Source organism: Tyto alba, unplaced genomic scaffold (genome assembly GCF_018691265.1).
Source record: "Tyto alba isolate M040663 unplaced genomic scaffold, T.alba_DEE_v4.0 Super-Scaffold_3, whole genome shotgun sequence".
In the NCBI taxonomy this organism is placed as follows: Eukaryota; Metazoa; Chordata; class Aves; order Strigiformes; family Tytonidae; genus Tyto; species Tyto alba.
This window is the reverse complement of record NW_024881304.1, coordinates 13,357,825-13,376,240: the sequence shown is the minus strand read 5'-3', so window position 1 is coordinate 13,376,240 and position 18,416 is coordinate 13,357,825. Positions and strand designations below refer to the sequence as shown.

At 46.8% G+C, this 18,416-nt stretch overlaps 1 protein-coding gene across 2 annotated transcripts in view; it reads right to left on the bottom strand.

Annotated features, from left to right (window-relative positions):
- LOC104356933 (monocarboxylate transporter 2) overlaps positions 1 to 16,480 on the bottom strand; it is a 39,927-nt gene extending 23,447 nt beyond the window's left edge. Inside the window, exons 1-2 of one of the 2 annotated variants that reach the window (XM_042799832.1) lie at positions 16,207 to 16,480; positions 15,731 to 15,988 (exon numbers count right to left, since the gene is read on the bottom strand). In XM_042799832.1, coding sequence (XP_042655766.1) covers positions 15,731 to 15,988; positions 16,207 to 16,234 — 286 coding nt within the window. In that variant the 5' untranslated portion in view covers positions 16,235 to 16,480. Of the gene's footprint in view, positions 1 to 4,549; positions 4,810 to 5,201; positions 5,229 to 15,730; positions 15,989 to 16,206 lie in introns of those variants that run through there. The other variant, XM_042799833.1, reaches the window with a different exon arrangement.
- Positions 16,481 to 18,416: the final 1,936 nt, after the last annotated feature.

Sequence of the window (18,416 nt, the reverse complement as noted above, 5' to 3'; positions counted from 1 at the left end):
AGCATGCCAAGGAAATGAGGGACTATCTCCTGAGGATGTTTGCAAACAAAAGCTGTTGTCAGTGAGAGCATCAGACCCTCTGCACCCTACCAAGGTGGCGGGTGGCACAGCTGCCCCGAGCTCCCGGGAGTGGAGGGAGCCAAGCCGGCTGGACAGGTCAGTCCTCGTGGGGGACATCCCCGTGCTCAGATGCCAGCCTCACTGCCTGAGTCCTGGCTCTGAGAGCCACGGCACAGCCCAGAGACATGGTCGAAGACCCAGGAGTGGACAGCAACGCTACAGCCTTTCCCTGGAGCCAACTGAGCCAACAGCAGAGCCTGTGCAGTCCTGAGGAAAGATTTTGATCTACGTGGCCACCTTCCAAATCATGGCCATTTTACTGCTGCTGGAGCAGGGGGGAAGGGGTGGAGGTGAGACAATTTGGGGGCTTTACTTTCATGGCTGTGATGTCCACACCTGATATCAGCAAATGCATCACTTGGCCCCTCCAAGCCCCCCAGGACACAGGTCCTGACATCTCACGCAGGAGATACTCAGTGCACCCACCGTGGTTCCTTCGAGGTTGTAGCCCACCCACGCCTGCACCTCCACGCAGGCTGGGACAGTTCTGCCTCACCACTGCTTTGAGAAAAGAAGGAAAGGAATGAAGAAGCCATGGCAATAATTAACTGGTTTAGTAACTCTGCTAGTTGCTCAGGACTATGTCGAAAGCTTATTTTGACATTTTTGGAATTTTATTTTTTTTCAGAAAAGATTAGTAAAAATCCAGTGTTAAACTATTTTCTAGTTTTTCAGCAAAGTAAATCAAGCTTTGCTGCACAGGCATCCTAACAGCTCTAACGGGCACCACAGCAGAGCAAGACTTTGGCAGCTCACAGGAACCGGCACCTCGTTCCTTTAATGAGACTTTCCAAATCACTGAGGTCGTTCATAAGTTAAACCCACTCTGGCACTAAATGTCCGGTCAATCAAATTAGATGTGTTAAATACACTCTTGGCCACGTGTGGTTCATTTGGTCTATGTTCTTCAAACTCCTACCACGGCCCCCTCTGCAGCCACCGAGCGGCTTGGTGTCTCAGCCTGGATCGCTGCAGAGAGAGGGATGATCAAACAAGCATAAATCTTACTCAACAGCAGAGCAGAGGAGGGGAAGATTATTAAATAGACATAACTCTGAGCAACTGCAAGGCAGGTGGGAAGGTACAAAGGTACAGTCACTTGCAATTAAGTCTAACGGTTGTATCATCCCCCATATTACTGTATAATAGCATAAGGGAGGGTAAAGTTAAAGCTCCTTGCAAAAAAGGCAGGAGACGCTCAGCTAATTGGGATAAAAGTCCACTAAAACATCCCAGGTCCAGAGCACACAGCAGTGGCTTGAACACTTGGAAAGAAAGAGAGGAAAGTGGGTTGGAAAATCTGCAGATGGGAGAAAGCAGAGACAATCAGAGCAGCATTTCACCTGCTCCAGCGCCAGCTCATCGCACCCTGAGAGGCTCACGGCCCCCATCTGCACCCCTGTGAGCAACTTCAGGCGCTGCCAGGTGCAGCGTTAATCTGCAGAGCATGTTCCTTGCTTGTCATGGTCAGGCAAGAAGCATCTCTTCCACACCAGGGGCTGGGGGGACACGTTTTTATGGGAAGACAAAGCGGAGCCGGTGACAACGCACAGAGGCGGCCAGGGAGACCCCAGCCTACCAGTAACTACTTTTACACATTTATTGTAGCGTTACAGGACAGGCAATGGGATATCACTTCAGCACATGGCAGTCGGTGGAAGGAACATGATTTTTGGGGCCGCTCCAACTCATTCTCCTCCCACCCCATGGCAGAGCAGGGTTTCCCACTGCTTTGCTGTGGATGATGGTGGTTGAAATCATAAGGTCATCATAGAATCATAGAGTGGTTCAGGTTGGAAAGGACCTTAAAGATCATCTAGTCCCAACCCCCTGCCATGGGCAGGGCCCCCTTCCCCCAGCCCAGGGGGCTCCCAGCCCCGTCCAACCTGGCCTTGAACCCTTCCAGGGAGGGGGCAGCCACAGCTGCTCGGGGCACCCTGTGCCAGCGCCTCATCCCCCACACAGGGAAGAATTTCTTCCTTTAATCTAAATCTCCCCCTCTTTCTGTTTAAAACCGGTACCCTGCATCCTATCCCCACCCCCTGATCCAGAGTCCCTCCCCACCTTTCCTGTCCCCCCTTTAAGCCCTGGAAGGCTGCTATAAGGTCTCCCCAGAGCCTTCTCTTCTCCAGGCTGAACAACCTCACCTCTGTCACCCTGTCCTCATAAGGGACATAGTCATCACGGTGCCTTGAGCCCCAGCTAACATCTACTGAAGACTGAGTGCAATGGAAAAAGAAGAAAGCTTTCACTGTACGATGCCCTGAGCTGCTGGGAAGACAGAAATGTGTTAGAGACCAGCCACTATCCCTGCTCTCCATGGGACACATTTAGTACACTCATCTATGCTGAAAACCCAACCACAGCCTTCCCAACAAGTGATAGTCTAATTTTAGTACCAGACCACAAAATTTACAGCAGCCTCCACTCCTTCACATAATTTTGGTACCAAATATTAGCCATCAGTCTTTGACTTCCAAACCATGCAGCTTCCTAGACACTCATCTGTAGGCAACTGAACACATCAAAGGCATGGGATTCCTACTTTTCCTTTCTTTCCCACCTGACTGCTACAGAGACGTTCCACTTAATTTACCCCAGCCCTTTAAAACAGCGTTTAAGTAGTATCTAAATGACAAATGGTCCTTCCACTTGCCTCCCTATGGCAGTATTTCCCTCCCCCACCACAACCCACTTGCTTCTGTTCAGCCTATACAGAGCCTGGTTGTTTTCTTTTCATTGCAGACTGCTTATTTATATTTCTGGGGCTGAGGAAAAAGTGCTTTTCTCTGCATTTAATAACGAGCCCCAGTGGAAATCTATCCCAAAGCCACAGCACTCCCCAGGGCTCAGGCTCAGCATCCCTTCAGGGAGGCCAAGGGGGTGACCTGGGACAACAGCACTGGCTTAAGTGGAGGATTTCTCTTTCTAAGTCGCTGCTTGGCTTTTGCCCTCGAAGTGCTCCATTTGTGGGTTCTCAAACAGGGACTCAGCCCTTGCAGAGCTACTCTCTGTGGGACCAAGCCTTTGCGGTGGGTTACAATACAGTGGATTACAATAGGCTCTGATTCAAGCATCACTTCCACTTTACAAAGCTTTACAAAGCATCTTTGCTTTCCTTACCAACTGTGCCCTCCAAAAAGCACTACACTACATTATTAAGGGAAAAAAAATAAATAAATCCCTTTTTAAACACAAAGAATATTTTCAGTATTGTTTTAATAGCCAGGATAAATATTGATGAAGTTTCCTGCAATTACAGAGCATGGTTCCTGTCTACCTCCTCATTGCAGATTTAATCAAAGGCAGCCCAAGTTTTTCATTGAATCATGAAAGTGATATCAAAATCATAAAAAAAAAGAGCAAAGTTATATGCACTGCTTTGCAACTGATAAGAATGAATGACTCTGGCGATTTCATTGCCGTAATTATAAGCTGCCACAATAAACAAGCAACTGCTTCGTTTATTGCTCTACTCCACACTTACCTTTGGCTGAAACCCAGACCCAGCTTTTTTACACCAGCCTATTCTCTGGGCTTGTTCACTGATGTCCATGGAAAGCTTTTGTAAGCAATCCGCTGATTTCTGGGTAGGGGACCACCACGGCTACCTCAGCACCGCGCCAGGTCTGGGCCGTGCCGGTAGGTCACAGCCTCTCAGGTGCAAATTTACTGCCTGGTGTCAAAGCAAGGCAGGAGGGTGTCAGCGTCTCTTCCAACAGCTCACCCACCCCCTCGCCACTCGGACTCAAGGAGCAGGGCTGGTGCTGCCTGTCTTTGGGGGAATGGAGGTGCTGCGTGGCAGGGCCAAGGCCATGCTTTGTTTGTGGTGTCAGAGAAATCCCCCCAATGCACCCCGTAGCTGGCAGCATGACCGGAGGGGGGGGATGCAGCGATGGGACACCGTGCAGCTCAGCCGCTGGTGCGCAGAGGATACTGCACCCCTTTATAAAGGTTTCCACGTAACACCATGCTCATATTAGTGAAATGAGCCCTATTTTGAAAAGCAGCAAAGGTGTTGCAAACCCAGCTGGAAATAAAGGGGATGTCAGCACCAAACTGGACGCAGACCACATTTTCAAAGGCATCTCGGAGTCCCCCACTGGCCCAAAAAGCAAACAAAGGGGTCAAAATACACCTGCACCCGCTGAACCCAGTGACAAATTCGTAAGGCAACAGGCCTGTTTGAAAATCCCAACCAACACCGATTTACCTCCAAAAAACTGCCCCTTAGCCCCTTTAGGCTCCACAGATGACTTGTTTCCCTAAACAACACTGGAAACACGATCAGAAAATAAACCTGTCGATAGTGCCCGTGCAGGCGGACACTGGTGTTTTTCCCCGTACTCTGGCCCAGAGCGGAGATTTCTGGCTTACTTCTACTTTTACAAACACCCCGCACCACAGCAGCTGGCGCAGGTTTACTCACCTGCACCGTACGTCGTGGCCAGCATGATCGAGGAGACCCACGCGATCTCGTTATAGGACGTGTCAAAGAAATCCTGGATTTCTTTGAAGAAGATGGCTAAGCCTTTGGGGAAGGCGTACGCGAAGCCAATGGAAATGAAAGCGCCGAAGACCACTGCCCAGCCCCAGCCACCGTCCGGCGGGCCGGGGGCTCGCCCCGCGTTACCAGGGGGTGGCATGGACGGGCTGGGGGAGTGGGCACCCACCGCTCCTCGGGATGCCCTGAAACACAAAGCGCGAAGGTGGAGAGTCAGGAACTGCAGCCCCCAGACCCCCCCCAGTCTGCAGTGACAGCATCACCCCAGTGCAGCTGCCGTCTACTCATGTATTTCTAACGCTGCACCCCACCCGCTGCCGTTTTATGCGGCTGTTTAACACAAAGAATATCAGCTGTATGGAATATTGGGCCTCCTGGCATCCACCCTGGGGCTGGGGGGACGGTGTCAGAAATGCCGCGTGGAGGTGGGTGACTTTAGAAACGGCGGCTCCGCTTGTGCGTTCCCAGACGCCCCTCACCACCACCCACCCTCCCCGGGTCCCCTCCGCAAGGCGGGCTGGGCTGCAGCCCCCGGACACGCGTGGGACCCCCCACCCCCCCATTCGGCAGCACCCACCTGCGGGAGCGCGGCGCCGGCGCGGCCACTAACTCACCCCCCCCCCCCCCCCACCTCCCCACGCGGGTGTCGGGACGGGACGGGGCGGGGGAGCCTCCCGCACCGCCCCACGCGGCACCGGCCCGCCCCGGCAGACGGGGACACAGACTAAACCTCCCCCCGGGTTTGGCATGACTTTCTACTTTGCCCTTTCGCCCCCCCCGTGTCTTTCCTCGCCCCCCCACCCAAGCCGAGGCGCTGCGGGAGGCAGCAGCACCCAGCCACCCCGGGGGTGTTAATTAAACCACCCTCAGTTATTTAAATGGAAATTATTACCCCCCCCTCCGTGTTTCCACCAGCATCCCAGCTCTTTTCTCCTCCTTCCACAGTTGCAGGCTGCTCTCCTGTCCCCGTAACACTACAGGATCGCAGACTCGGGTGGTTTTCCACCCACTATTTATGTTCACCCATTCGCTGTATATTCTAGTTTTTACATTCAAGTCCGTTCTGGGAAACGTTAGCAGTGTTTGCTCTTGCTGGAAAGCTGCAGTTTCGCTTCCAGACGTGCACCTTGTTCAACCTTGCCTCACCCTGCCTTAAGTAACAACCCCTGGGGGTCTTGGAGAAATTCAGCCATGCGCCGTCCTGGCCCCAGTTTTGGGAAAATTCACATGGAGATGGCAGGTGAGTGTCAGCACCCTGTCATCTCCAACCTCCTGGGAGAGGGAGATGTTCTTCCCTCAGTGTGTAACCGTGAAGGTTGGGGTATGATTTGGGCAGATTTTACAAATAATTTTGGCAAAAGACATTTCACCCGCATATCACACTACCGGCATTGCAAAGATGGCCCTTTCTTCCCCGTTCCCCTAAGCAGAGCTTCCATACTCCCTTGGCTTCTTTGGATGTTAAGTCTCTGCCCAGCTCTTCCCTAACTGCCTATAAACTTGTATTTAAAAAAGCAAGTCACACTAGTTACGTGTGTAGAAATCAGCTGTTTTTAAAGCCTGCGTTGAAACACTGCTGCTGTTCACATTTTTCTTTCCTCCTCTTCCTCCACATCCCTGACTGCCCGCACCCCCTGCGTGGGGGTGCTGGGAGCCCTTCCCACATCGTCCGGGAAAGAGCAAATCCCTGCGCTTGCGAGGGGCTTTGTAAGGCTTTGCCACTGTCCCATCTCACATCCCCTGGGCCTGTACACAGCTCTTCCCTCCCCAAGGAATGGGGAGACACAGCTTGCTGCTCCCGGCTAGAGTTTCTTCTCTAACTTTGAATTAACACCACTATTTTAACGGCAGTACCACTTTTGGTTCAGGTACAAATATGTCCATTTCCGATAACACGAGAAGAAGATCCCCTCCTCCCTATTTCCACCATCCCTCCAACATTCCCAAAACAGACCCGGTGTTACTGTAAATCCAAATTGTCTACATACGCAATGAAACAATAATGGAGAGGGGGAAAAACTCAGTGCCTTGATCAGTAACTTTCCTGGCACAGTTAACCTAGAGCTTTAAAGATCTCCCTACAACACATCTGTAAGATGTTTTATTACCACTATTTCTTTCTTCCTATAAAACTGAGTAAACTTAAAATGACCAGAAGACCTTTACTCTCAGGTGCAGGGTCACAGTGTGATGATCTGGAGAATTTTGTTTTGGTACAGCCCAGATCCACTTTATGGGCCGCAAGGATTCCTGCTTTTACTGTATCGCTTCTACGCTGTATAGTCCTGCTTGCACGAAGGTGTGGGGTGCAGCAGCGGGCAGTCTGCCATCTCAGGAGACAATTAAAGCCTCTCCAGTATGAAAACCCTGTCTGCAGCTGAATAAGGGGAGGGCCAAGGGGATAGGACTGCTGTCCTCTATTTTTCTACAGAGGGATGAGAGTTTGGATTAGTTTTTCTAACAAACGGCAATGAAGTTTGTTTCAGCAGCTGGTTTCTGTGTTCTGCCAAAAAAAAAAAAAAATAATTGGACCAAATGTAAACAAGCACAGATGAGATTGAACTTGGGCACATCCTTAGCAGCAGTGTGGAAGGTGGGGAGGGCAGATGGAGCAGAGGGGTGAAGCAGCAGGTACAACTCCAGCCATTACCTCAGCTGGAAGATGGGTGTTTCCTTCTGCAGAAATATTAAATTTGGAATCATGTTAAATAATGTCCTCTGCAGCAAACCCCTGTGTGACACCTTCTGGGTAAACGTTCCCACAAACTGGTGACAAACTCAAAACTGGAGCAGGAAACCAGTTATAGCAGGAGATATTGGGGGCAAACAAATGATTTCTGAAGACGTCTTAAAATGATTAGTCTTTGCCCTCGTGTTGCTGCTCTGAAGAGATGTTCACAAGCAAAGCACGACAGCCTGAGGGCAGAGGGTGGGATTGACAGCAGAAATCCTGCATTCACTAGGTCAAAAAGGACTTCCTAGCAATTTGGGTAGACTTGGGCTCGTCTCACAGTAGCTGCCTATGTGAGTGCTCCCCCTCCATCTCGGGAGCACAGGCTCCCCCCGGGGCCGGGCTCCACTTACTCATCCACAGACAGCAGACGCTTTCTGGAGGGCAGGTTTTTTAATTTGCTGGCAAGCGGCAACAAAATTGATTAAAATTGCAAAATACCTTTTCAAATGACTCATTTCCCTATCACAGTCCTCCATGTAAATAAATTACTGCTACTGTATTCCCAGGCTCCACTCCAGAGCTGTTGAAAGAAGAGGGGCAAGGGGTGGAAAGGGGCCAGGGGCAAGGCAGAGCCTGAAACTCTTCATCTCACCCTAAAAGCATCCATTTTCCAATCTTTCTAAGCTTTCTGCGACAGTTCCCATAGATATTTTAAGTCATGATTTTTAAATCAAATGAACTAATGTCCTTCACTTACTGAAGTCCAAGGTTGGATAAACAATATTTAAAATACAAGATCACAAAAAAAGAAGTGACTAGTGTTGACAACCTGAGTGGTTTTCTTTTCCTGAAGAAAAAAAAAAAATGAAAAAAAAAAACTGGTCTCCCCTGAGAATGGAAAGCATTTCTATTTACTCTCAGTGGACCACTTTGGTATTTGGAAAGAATTTTGTTCAAAGCCTTTTATGCAAGGCATTTTATTGCAGCCAAAGGTAGAAGCTACAACTCTATAACCCCAACAGTGTTTTTCCTTCACTGAGTCTTAGAAAGTCAATTAAAGGCTTTAGAAATTGTTTCCGCATTAAAGAAAAAAAAAAATCATTCCTAGCTCTGCTGCATCAAAACAGCATCAAGTAAGTGAGCATCTAAAGAGGTAACTGCACTTTGAAGCGTCTGTGATTTTCGCTTCCATGGCGTACCTGCATTTCTCAAAACTATTCCATTGTCATTTTCCATTTGCTCATAAAAAGCATCAGCAGTGAAAACCAAGCCATAACAAAGAGTTAAAATGAAGGTTCTGCACTAATGAATAAGATTATAAGCAGCAATTGTCCACAAAACTAAAAAGGCTGGACCCCATGGCCCAGGATGAGATACCGTTACTTTCTCTCCTAAGACAGATTGTACTGAGGAGATATCCTAGTCCTCCGAAAATAGGCCCACACTTTTATATTCCTAATAATATTCTTAACTTTTTCCAACAGATCAATCCATACTAATATAGATTATTACTTGGGAAAAGGTCTGAATTCAGCAAATTCTGGGCTCTAGACCCTAACCAGATGAAATCACAAAATGCAAGCCTGGGGACAGACCAATAGTTCCCTGCCCAGCAAGTGCAGAATTGCCCTTATCCCCCCACCCTCTCCTCACAATGAGTGTGATCAGGCTGATACAACACATTCCTCAGCGTTTAGCCACAAGACTTCCAGCATTCAGGGATTTACCACTAATATTTTCATGCTCGAGGTTTTAATTAGAGAGAACTTAAGTCTGCCTGGTGGCTCCTGGGGTGCCAAGCAGCAGGAGGGATGTGGGCAGCACCCCACCAACACAGCACCCACATGTGCTCCAAAGGGGGCACGTGGGTCAGTCATGGGCATTCCACATCCCCTGATATCCCAATGGCTGTTTTGGGGGGACCTTCAACTTCCACACAGCCTCTTCGCTGCTGTGTGAGATGCTGTGCTACAGGCAGAGCCCCCAGCTCCACGTGTCCCTGCGCCTGGCAGCGGGGTGACAACACACAGATCCAAAGCACGTCGGTGGTGGCACTGCTTAGAATCACCTAGGATGCTGGCAGAGCCTCGTGGCACTGCTTTCCACTGAGTAATGTTTTACAAGGGGGGCAAGGAGAGGAAAACCAGAAAGCTATGAAATGTCAAACTTGCTTTTTGCTAAACCCCAGTATTAACATCATGGAGGCCAGGCAGGCAGAAAGATTCGTACAACATGAAATAACTCTCTCCAGAGCCAGCAAACCTCTTTGATGGCTCGAGCCCTGTGTCCATGCCATCAAACCAGCCAGGTGTGTGAAGCATCAGTGATGGATGTGCTGGTTTCCTGGATACGATAAACTAAACTGAGTAGTGATATCACTTCTGTTTTTTTCCCTTGTTGCAGGAGTTTAATCAGCAGCCCGAACCAAAACATTTGTGTTGGTAAAAAGATGGCTACAATTAATCTAAATCTAATAACTGGAATGTTTTCACTGGGGAATTAAAACAAATTATTCCTTTGCTATTGCATCTTCATCTCATTTACATTTTAATCCCAGTAGGATCTTCCTCTGTTATATTTGGAAAATGACTGCAGAGAAAGAGAAAAACAACATGGTTGAAGTACTCAAAGATGCATCAAGAATTTAGCTATTAACTTTTATGGCAGAAATCTGGCTATGCCAAGCCATGAATGATTGAAAATTAGGACAAATAGTGTGCTTTTTTTCCAAACACCACTGAATGCAGAGCCTGCTGGCATTTCAGGTTGTGCACACAACATGGGTAAGCAAACAGCTGGGGCATAAGGGTGAGTTGAAGGTGTAATTACACATTAGCCAGAGCAGAGCAGGTCACTCTTTCATTTGTACCGAAAGTAAAGGGGACTCTTCACTGGAGGACACTGTCTGGAGAGGGAAACCTCTGCCTTCCCACCCTGTGGTTCTCCACACTTAAACTCAAGCCTTGTTTTCCTGGCTGTGAGGTTTTACCACAGGATAATGAGTTCATACCTTTTTGCTCAAGGTAAACACATAGCAAATAAAGGCACTTTAGTGCTGTCAAAGTAAAATCAGTACTATAGCCTGTCTTATTCCAGTTTGCCTTACCTACTTTGCCTGCTTGTTCTTATTTTGAAGCAAAAGCACACACACAAAAATAAAGGACCTACATTTCTGCCCTGTCAAGGATGGGAAGTCCTGGTAAGCACAAACTGTGTCATGCAGGTGCCACCCTGCAGATCCCCAATGCTGTCACAGAGTAGCTGATCACACCAGAGACACCTGCTTACACCAGTGACAGAGACAGCAGCTTCCTCCACCCCAGAGCATCTTCTGCCACTATCAGCCAGTTTAGAGTCATTACATAATCCCAGTTTTACCTAAAACAATTATTTTCATGTGATCCTGTGCATCCCTTCACTTAGGAAGATGTGAAATGATGGTAATGTACTAGAAAGTCAGCAACCACCTAAATCCTTAAGAGTTGTTTCCAAGGGCAGTGTTTGCTCAGACAACCAGGTTAATAAAGATCTGCAGCTTAGACTGTCAAAACTAATCCAATTAGTTGTGACTTCAGGGTCCAAACACATCCAGCCCTCCACCAGGACCTTCTCCAAGGCATGGCACTAAGCACTTGTGGCACAGCTGGCTCCAGAGGACCACTGCTGCCTCCAGCCCAGCTCCAAGGCTGTCCTGCCACAAATAAACTCTCAAGTAGTTGTCAACAGGTCAGAAAGAGGATCACCTGCCTCAGGGCTGCCTGAATAATGTTTCAACAAGGTGGAAAGCTTCAGATCTCATTAAACCCTCCTGATGTTTGAGAGAGGGGAGATGTTACAGGGCCACCATGAAGAGCCATTCCCTCCCTGGTACAGCAAGAAGCTGGAACTGCACAATGTTGGCTGAGCCTGAAGTGAGGGTCAGCAGCACGGGGAGAGGGGGATGTCACAGTGGTTTGTAAGTAGTCTCTGGGACACTGTTGTTTGCTGATCATAGTACTCTGAGCCATTATATAATGCAGGTCTTTTCCCAAAAAATTAACCCCACCTCACCCAAGTTTTAAGGTATTAGAGGGACAGTCAATTAAAGCTACAGAAAACTATCCTAAAGAGGCAGCTGGGTCTCTGTTGGGTTTTTTTTTCCCCATCAAATAAAACTGTTGTGATAAGTGATCATAACTCCAGGAGGGCTTCCTCTCATGATGCAAGTTCCCACAAGAAGGCTTCCTCTGAGACTGCAGTGTTCTGGGAGGAGGTGCTGCTCTTTGCTGCGTATGTTGGACACCTTTGATTTGCTTCCAGGACAAGGATGCAGAAGCCAATCTCGGCTGACACCACGCAGCTCTCATCACCAGTGGGGCTGCTAGACACTGCAGGAGAGCAGGTGAGGAGCAGGGCTGCAGGATCAAGTCTGCAGCCACTCTGCATGTAACCATCTCCTCTTCATAGGGCAGAGGAAACCCAGCAAGTTCTTGCATTACTTTTCAAATTCGGTTAATTGCTGGGATACGGAAACAAGAAACAGAATCAAACATGGGAAGAGATCAGTTCATGCATCACACGGTGTGGATAGCTGCGTATAACATCACCTGAGGCTGAACAGCCCCCGGTGCCCTTAACACAGGGTGATGCAATACACAATCTTACTGTAGGTAAACTCGGCCAGGCTCCTGTGCCTGCATTTTCTGCCTTGCTTTGCTTTTCTGGCTGACCGTTGTCCAGCAGATCAACCACGATGTTTTAGTATTAACTTTCAAGGTCTTACACAGATTGTTCTTTAGGAACTTGTTGAACTTTTGACACTGTACATCCATGTTACCCCACAAGATCAAAAAGAGGAGACTTTTGTTCCAAGTGTAGTATTTGCTCAAGCTTGCTGTAATCCCAGGTTTACAGACTGACCTTCCCAAGACCCCCTAAGTGCCACAGAAATTACTCTTTGTAAGACAGGCTTCAGAGATGCACCTATTAACTAAATCGTGTTTATAGGGCACTCCATCACTTAACATTCCTGGAGACCTTTGTGAAACTGAATGTTTACAGACACAGAATTAATTTCTAAATTTTCATTCAGTCCTCAGCCCCCTTTCCCAAATGCCATGCTTGGGGCTGAAATTTGCCAGGCTTCTAGTGCTACAGATCAGCAGATCGGTATTTGCAGCTGAAAGATGAAATCCTGGCTCCACTAAAGGTGATGGCAAGGTGCCTGCTGACTTCAGTGCAGCCAAAGTTTCACTTAGAAAAGATATTCAATGTTTGTTGAAGCTTTTTTTTTTTTTTTTACATTTCTCTAGTGAAGAGAAACACATGCTCTCCTAAATGACTACTTTGTATACAGTTAGCTGTAGCATTTCTGAATATTGTAAAACTACAACTGGGGTTTGAAGGTATAATTCTCCCTGTAAGGATCTTCTGCATGCCCTCAACCACTCTGGGCAGGCTTTGCTGGTGCACTCCTTCTCCCTCAGACACAGCATGCAGCTTCACTGAATGCTACAGATTTGCTCTAGATTTATGCTGGTGTAGCTGAAGATCAAACTGAGTATTCAATTACTTATGCCCTCCAAGATATTTATTCCCCAAGATGAATCTCCTAAATCTGTTATTACTGTCATTCCCTCTTCTATTACTATTAGCATGCTGCTGCTTTCAGATCTATGGAGATGTCAACGCCATTTACCACAAACAACAACTGAAAGATGAGAACATGACAGGGAATGTTTAGAATTATTAATCATTTGCAATAACAGAGGAGATAATTGATCTTCCTTAATTCTAGAAGAGTCTATAATCATTACACAGGGATTCTTCCTAAGACTTTTTTTCAAGATCTATTCCTTTCCTATTTTTTTTTTTATTTTATTCTTTTTTTTTTTAACCCAGATGCTATAGTGATTTAAAAACTGTGTGAGGTGAAGAGCAACAGCTACCACACCATGGGACAGAGTCCCAGAGAGGAAAGGTGCTCTTGCAGCAATGAACACAGGTGTTTGTGAAAATGCCAGAAAAGGTGGGACAGGACTCCCCTGCCAGCACTGAGTTATTAACCCAAAGTCCGTATAAAGGTAAATGCAATGCTGAAAAGGAAAAGCCATCTTGCTTCACAGCATCTCCTACTTTCCTCCTTACGCTGACACTCTCCTGTTGTTACATGCGACATCTGGGAAAGTCAGGTGCTTGCACACGTGGCTGTAGTTTATAATGATAGCTCTGCAGCAATAAGATTTCATAAAAGGCTGTATTTAAAGATGAGAAGATCAATGATGAAAACTACAAGTTTTATACTGTAACAGCTTCTTCTCCTGTCAAGATCACTGACAGCAGTTCTCTTGCCATACTCTCCCTATATCTTTGTCCAGGTGTTGAGAGCCCTAGCTCAGGGAATGTGGAAAATGAAAAGCCAGAAATCTCAACCAGTGTGAGACATGTCTAACATTCAGTGCTCAGTTTCAGACATCCAATTTTCAGAGGGCCCTGAACAGCCACCCTGCGGAAACGAGCCCTCTGAAAGTCCCCACAACCTGAATCTCTCTTCAGTCTGTCGCTCAGGCTCCGTTAGCACTTCTCAGCATCTCACATGAAACCACCAGAGCCAAACAGAGGCCAGAGGATACACATTTGTTGTTTTAAGGGGAAACAGGTGCTCAGTAGAACTGCTGATGTAATAACCCTGGAGGTGAACCTTTCTGTCCATCGGCAGAGGAGTCCATAGCCCGAAGAGTCCAATGAAGCCTCCTTGTTGACCAGCTAATCAACTCTAGCCAGACCTGAAAAGGCTCTTTCTGTAAGCAGGGATGTAATTCACCCCTCACACCTCTCTGGTTATGTACATCCCGAACCCTGAGCGTGCCAGGCAGCCCCGGTGGGTTAGTGACATTGGTACCTGCCCGCTGGGAATGGGCTGTAGACCAGCTCCTGCCTTGGTGGCAGTAGGAGCCTTCAGTCTCCCTTGACAAGGGCTGGATTTGAACCAGTAAGTAAAAAGTCGCTTGTTCCTGTGCCAGCTTTCCAAGGCACACAGATGTCTTGGGAATCACATGCTCAATAACACTAGGCATGAGCTGTCAGAAGAGTAAAGACACAGGCTGCCCATGGAGTCACAGGCACTGCTCAGGGCACTGACAGGACGACGTGTATCACTGTCCCAAGTGCCAGATGAGCCTTACAGAAATTTTCTTGTTTCACCTTAGTGCGATCCATATCAGATGACAAAACAGCTCTTTTTTTACTACTATGTAAAGCCAGTTTCTAAAGCGCATGAGATGAGTGTGTGCAACTTCTGTACAAAGGGTGTACCCTGGCATTTGTAGTGTGTGACCCAGGAAGCCTCCAAACTACATCATCCGGAAGGCGAGGGGTACCAAGAAGATCCCTCCATTTATGATTTGTTTGTAATAGTCTTTCCCTGAAGTCTGAGTCACTGATCTTGTTTGAGAAAGAATACAGGCTTAGGTAGGTGTGTGTTGGTGTGGCTATTCTTGTGTTCTTAAGTGTTAATCCTTTTACGTTTCACCCTTGCAAAACAATCTAAGAAGAACCAAGAGTCTGCTAAGAGCCCTGCAATTACCTCCAGCAGCTGCACCTCACAGGCATCAGCAACCTAAAATCAAGATGGTCCTCTACTAACCATTAACAGCAAGACACACACCAGCTGCTCAGATCAAAGTGGCAGACTGATACTTCGCATCAGTATCTGAGGCAAGCATCCCTCTGAGAATATCCACTTGGTGATTTCATTATGAGGACAAGCAATGCCTTCCCACAACCTTTGCACAACGGCAACTTTTGCAGCCGAGGTGCAAGTACTCGGTGGACGTCTTAACTTGAAGTAACCAGTGAATGTATTTGTCCTTTCAGAAAGATTCTGCAGAGAAATCTAAAACATCATCCCTTAATAAATGACTTGCAGCAAGATTTTAGCAACAGAATTAGGGAATATTTTAAAATATATTCACATACTTTCTCAAGATTTACATGCATGTATGCTGTGCCTGTTCATCAGCAAAACTTCAGGTTTCAAGTTTCCAGCATCTTCTCTACAATCATGAGTGCAAAAAATACATTCTTTTGTTTCAAAAAGAAAGCCAAGATATGAACTGAACAAAAGTTGTAATATAAATATGCTGAAATAACTGTCCAAGACTCAAATAATTCTACCATGGACAAGTCTCTACTCACGCATAACAAGATTTCTGATGAAATTATTTCACCAAAATTTATTTCATTTCAAGAATTGGTGATATCATATGTTGTCAATAAAATGCTCAGCAACACTGGCTTTCTCTGTTTTGCCAACGTACATCATCAGAAAACAGAGAGCCAAACTTGCAGTTAGAGCTTTCCAAGAACTTTCTCCAAGAAATGTATTCTCCCCTATGGGGGTAGAGATCAGACCTCCTCTTCTCCAAAGAAAGATACAGTCTTGCTTCACTTACCTCCTCCGTAGGTGGTAGCACACATGATGGATGTTATCCAAGAAATCTGGCTGTAGGAGATGCTGTAAACAGCCTGGAGCTCTTTGAAATAGATGGTGAAAGCCTTAGGAAAGGTATATGCAAAGCCAACTGAGATGGAGGCTCCAAACACCACTGCCCATCCCCATCCACCATCAGGAGGTACATAGCCCAGGTCTGAAGGGACTGGAGGAGACATGGTCCATCCAGATTTCAGAGCAAAAACCACTTTCCAGTATCCTGCAAAGCAAAGGATATGTGTTTTACAGAATTGTCTAACCAGGCATTATTTTAAAGTGTAGTAAAATAATTTAGAGGTACGGGGGATCACCCGCTCTTGAAGTCTTGATCTTTTGCTGTTTATTAACAGTTTTATTGTTCGATTTAACATAACTGAAATCACCCCTCCCCCTCCAATAATCCTGTCCAGCCCTTTCACCCATATTTTAAATACAAACCTTCAAAATTCTCCCACGGCTTCCACATTCAGGGACGGACCTGGTTCAGAACTGAACATAGTGCCTCCATTTTCTCATCCACATCCAGCCAGTAGCTCAGCGTCTCACCTCAGGAGATGGCTTCTGTAAGTCACCCCGTCACAGCTGCTCAGCCCGTCCCTCCGGAGAAAAACCAATGCCACAATTTCACCGGGTTTAGGGTAAACACTTCATTGTATATTTTTCAGATGTGGGTGGAAAACCTTATGATTTCAGGTTACCCCTGCTTAAAAGAATAATTCCCATTACATGAGCAGCAGGCGATCAGCCCCACAGCGCGCCCAGCTCCCCCGTTCTGCAGGGGAACAAGGCTTTCTTGGCTGCTTGCTTCCCCCGAGCCGAGCAAACTGTGAGCAGCTGCTTGCCAAGTGGCTGAAGTTTCTCCCTTCTTAGGGGCAGCAATTCCCCCTTGTGCCTGCCGGGTGCCAGGTTAGCAGATTATGCTCAGGAGCAACACAGATCAAAGAAGGCATTCACTCATTCACATTCTTCCCATTTTCCCTGGCCTTTAAATTAAAGGTAAAAAGAAAGAAAGTAGAACCTATGTGCCTCTCAGGAGTTAATCCACAAGTCTCCTCTCAAGGTCAAGACATTAAACCAGAGGAGAGAGGAGTAGGTCCCACAGCAAAGTCTGCCAGAAAGGTAGATCTGCATCTTTGTGGATAAAAGGTGGTTTATTGTCTTTATATGTTCCAAACTCAGAAGCAAGTGAAGTTGATAGGAAAGGGCATCATCAGAATTAATGGGAAGGAGCAAGCCCAGATATCAACTAGACACATTTTGCTGAACATCAGAGGGAGTAGTCAGCTAACTGCAGAAAGAGGGGCCTTTGCTTATCCTGAAAAAAAAAAAAAAAAAAAAAAAAACAAAAACAAAAAAAAAACACCCCAAACCTTAGGGAAAATATAGTGTAATTTGCATCTATTTGAGAGTTCATTGCTTCTTCAGAGTTACAGTTTGGAATCAAACTGTAAGTAGGAGGACACTACTGGAGCAGTAGAGTAAAAAAATATTATTTCAAGCTAGTGATGCACTTACAGATATACTCCTGAATTCATGCTTTCCTTTATCCACCTTTACAGGTATTAAGTGGTAACACTAATATGGGGCCCTTACGCTGCAGGCTTCAAACTCCCCCTATGTCTGGACACTTGTTGCACACACAACAGGCAGAGACACGTTACCTCCTCTCCAACCTCAGCAGCATGCTGGGCACCCCGAGATTGTGAATTGAACTTACGGCATTAAGACAAGCAACTGAAAGACAGTTCAAGAACACTGAATAAATATGAGATCTGGTTCATAAACTCTCAAACTACTGTAAGCATTTATTCGCTGCTCCTCCCATGAAGACGTTGTCCCAGAGCCTCCCACTTCTCATTAATCATTTTCTGTCTAACTCAAGTTTATCCACTTCTATTTTATGATGGTTTTGTGCTGATGGTCTTACACAGCTCAAAGACTTTCTCCCCTTCCCTGGTGTTATGCCCTGAAGGTTTTACTGAGAGTATTTATATCCCTTTTAGCCTTTACCTAGGTAAAAACACTGTATCTTTCCCCTCTCCTTAACAAGGACCATGGGAGCAGAGAACCTACCTTCCTCTGGTTACCTGTTTCCACACTGCCAATCATTTCGGTGTCAACTAAAGGTGATGAAAAGGAAAACAGCCCCAGTCAAGGAGAATACTACATTGCTTTTGGATGAGATTTCCAGATACATCAGGAAATATAGGGATGAGTTTAGGAAGACCTCCACAAAATATTCATCAGACCTCCACTGAAAGTTTTCCATTCCTCCCAAAGATAATTTTTTCCTATCAGAACCTTTCTTCACTGTCTTTTTTTATTTGAGACTGTTCAGCTCCATTTACATTTTATTTATTACACCCACGCTCAGTGTTGCAAAGGCATCACTGCTGGTTCTGGAGGCTCTCCAATGGTGAGAGATTTACACTGGAGAAGGATCACCACGCGTCAGTCTCGTTCTCACCTTCATCCCTCAGCATCCACTATCAGCCACTGTGGGCGAGGAGGAGCTGTGGTCAGATCCAGTCTAACAGCATGTAGAAATTGCACTGGACATGTGGCCGCAAGCTTTGCTCCACCAAGAGCCACGTGAGGATTCATTAACACTTATAGCCCAGGATCCTCACTGGAAGATGAGAGGAAAG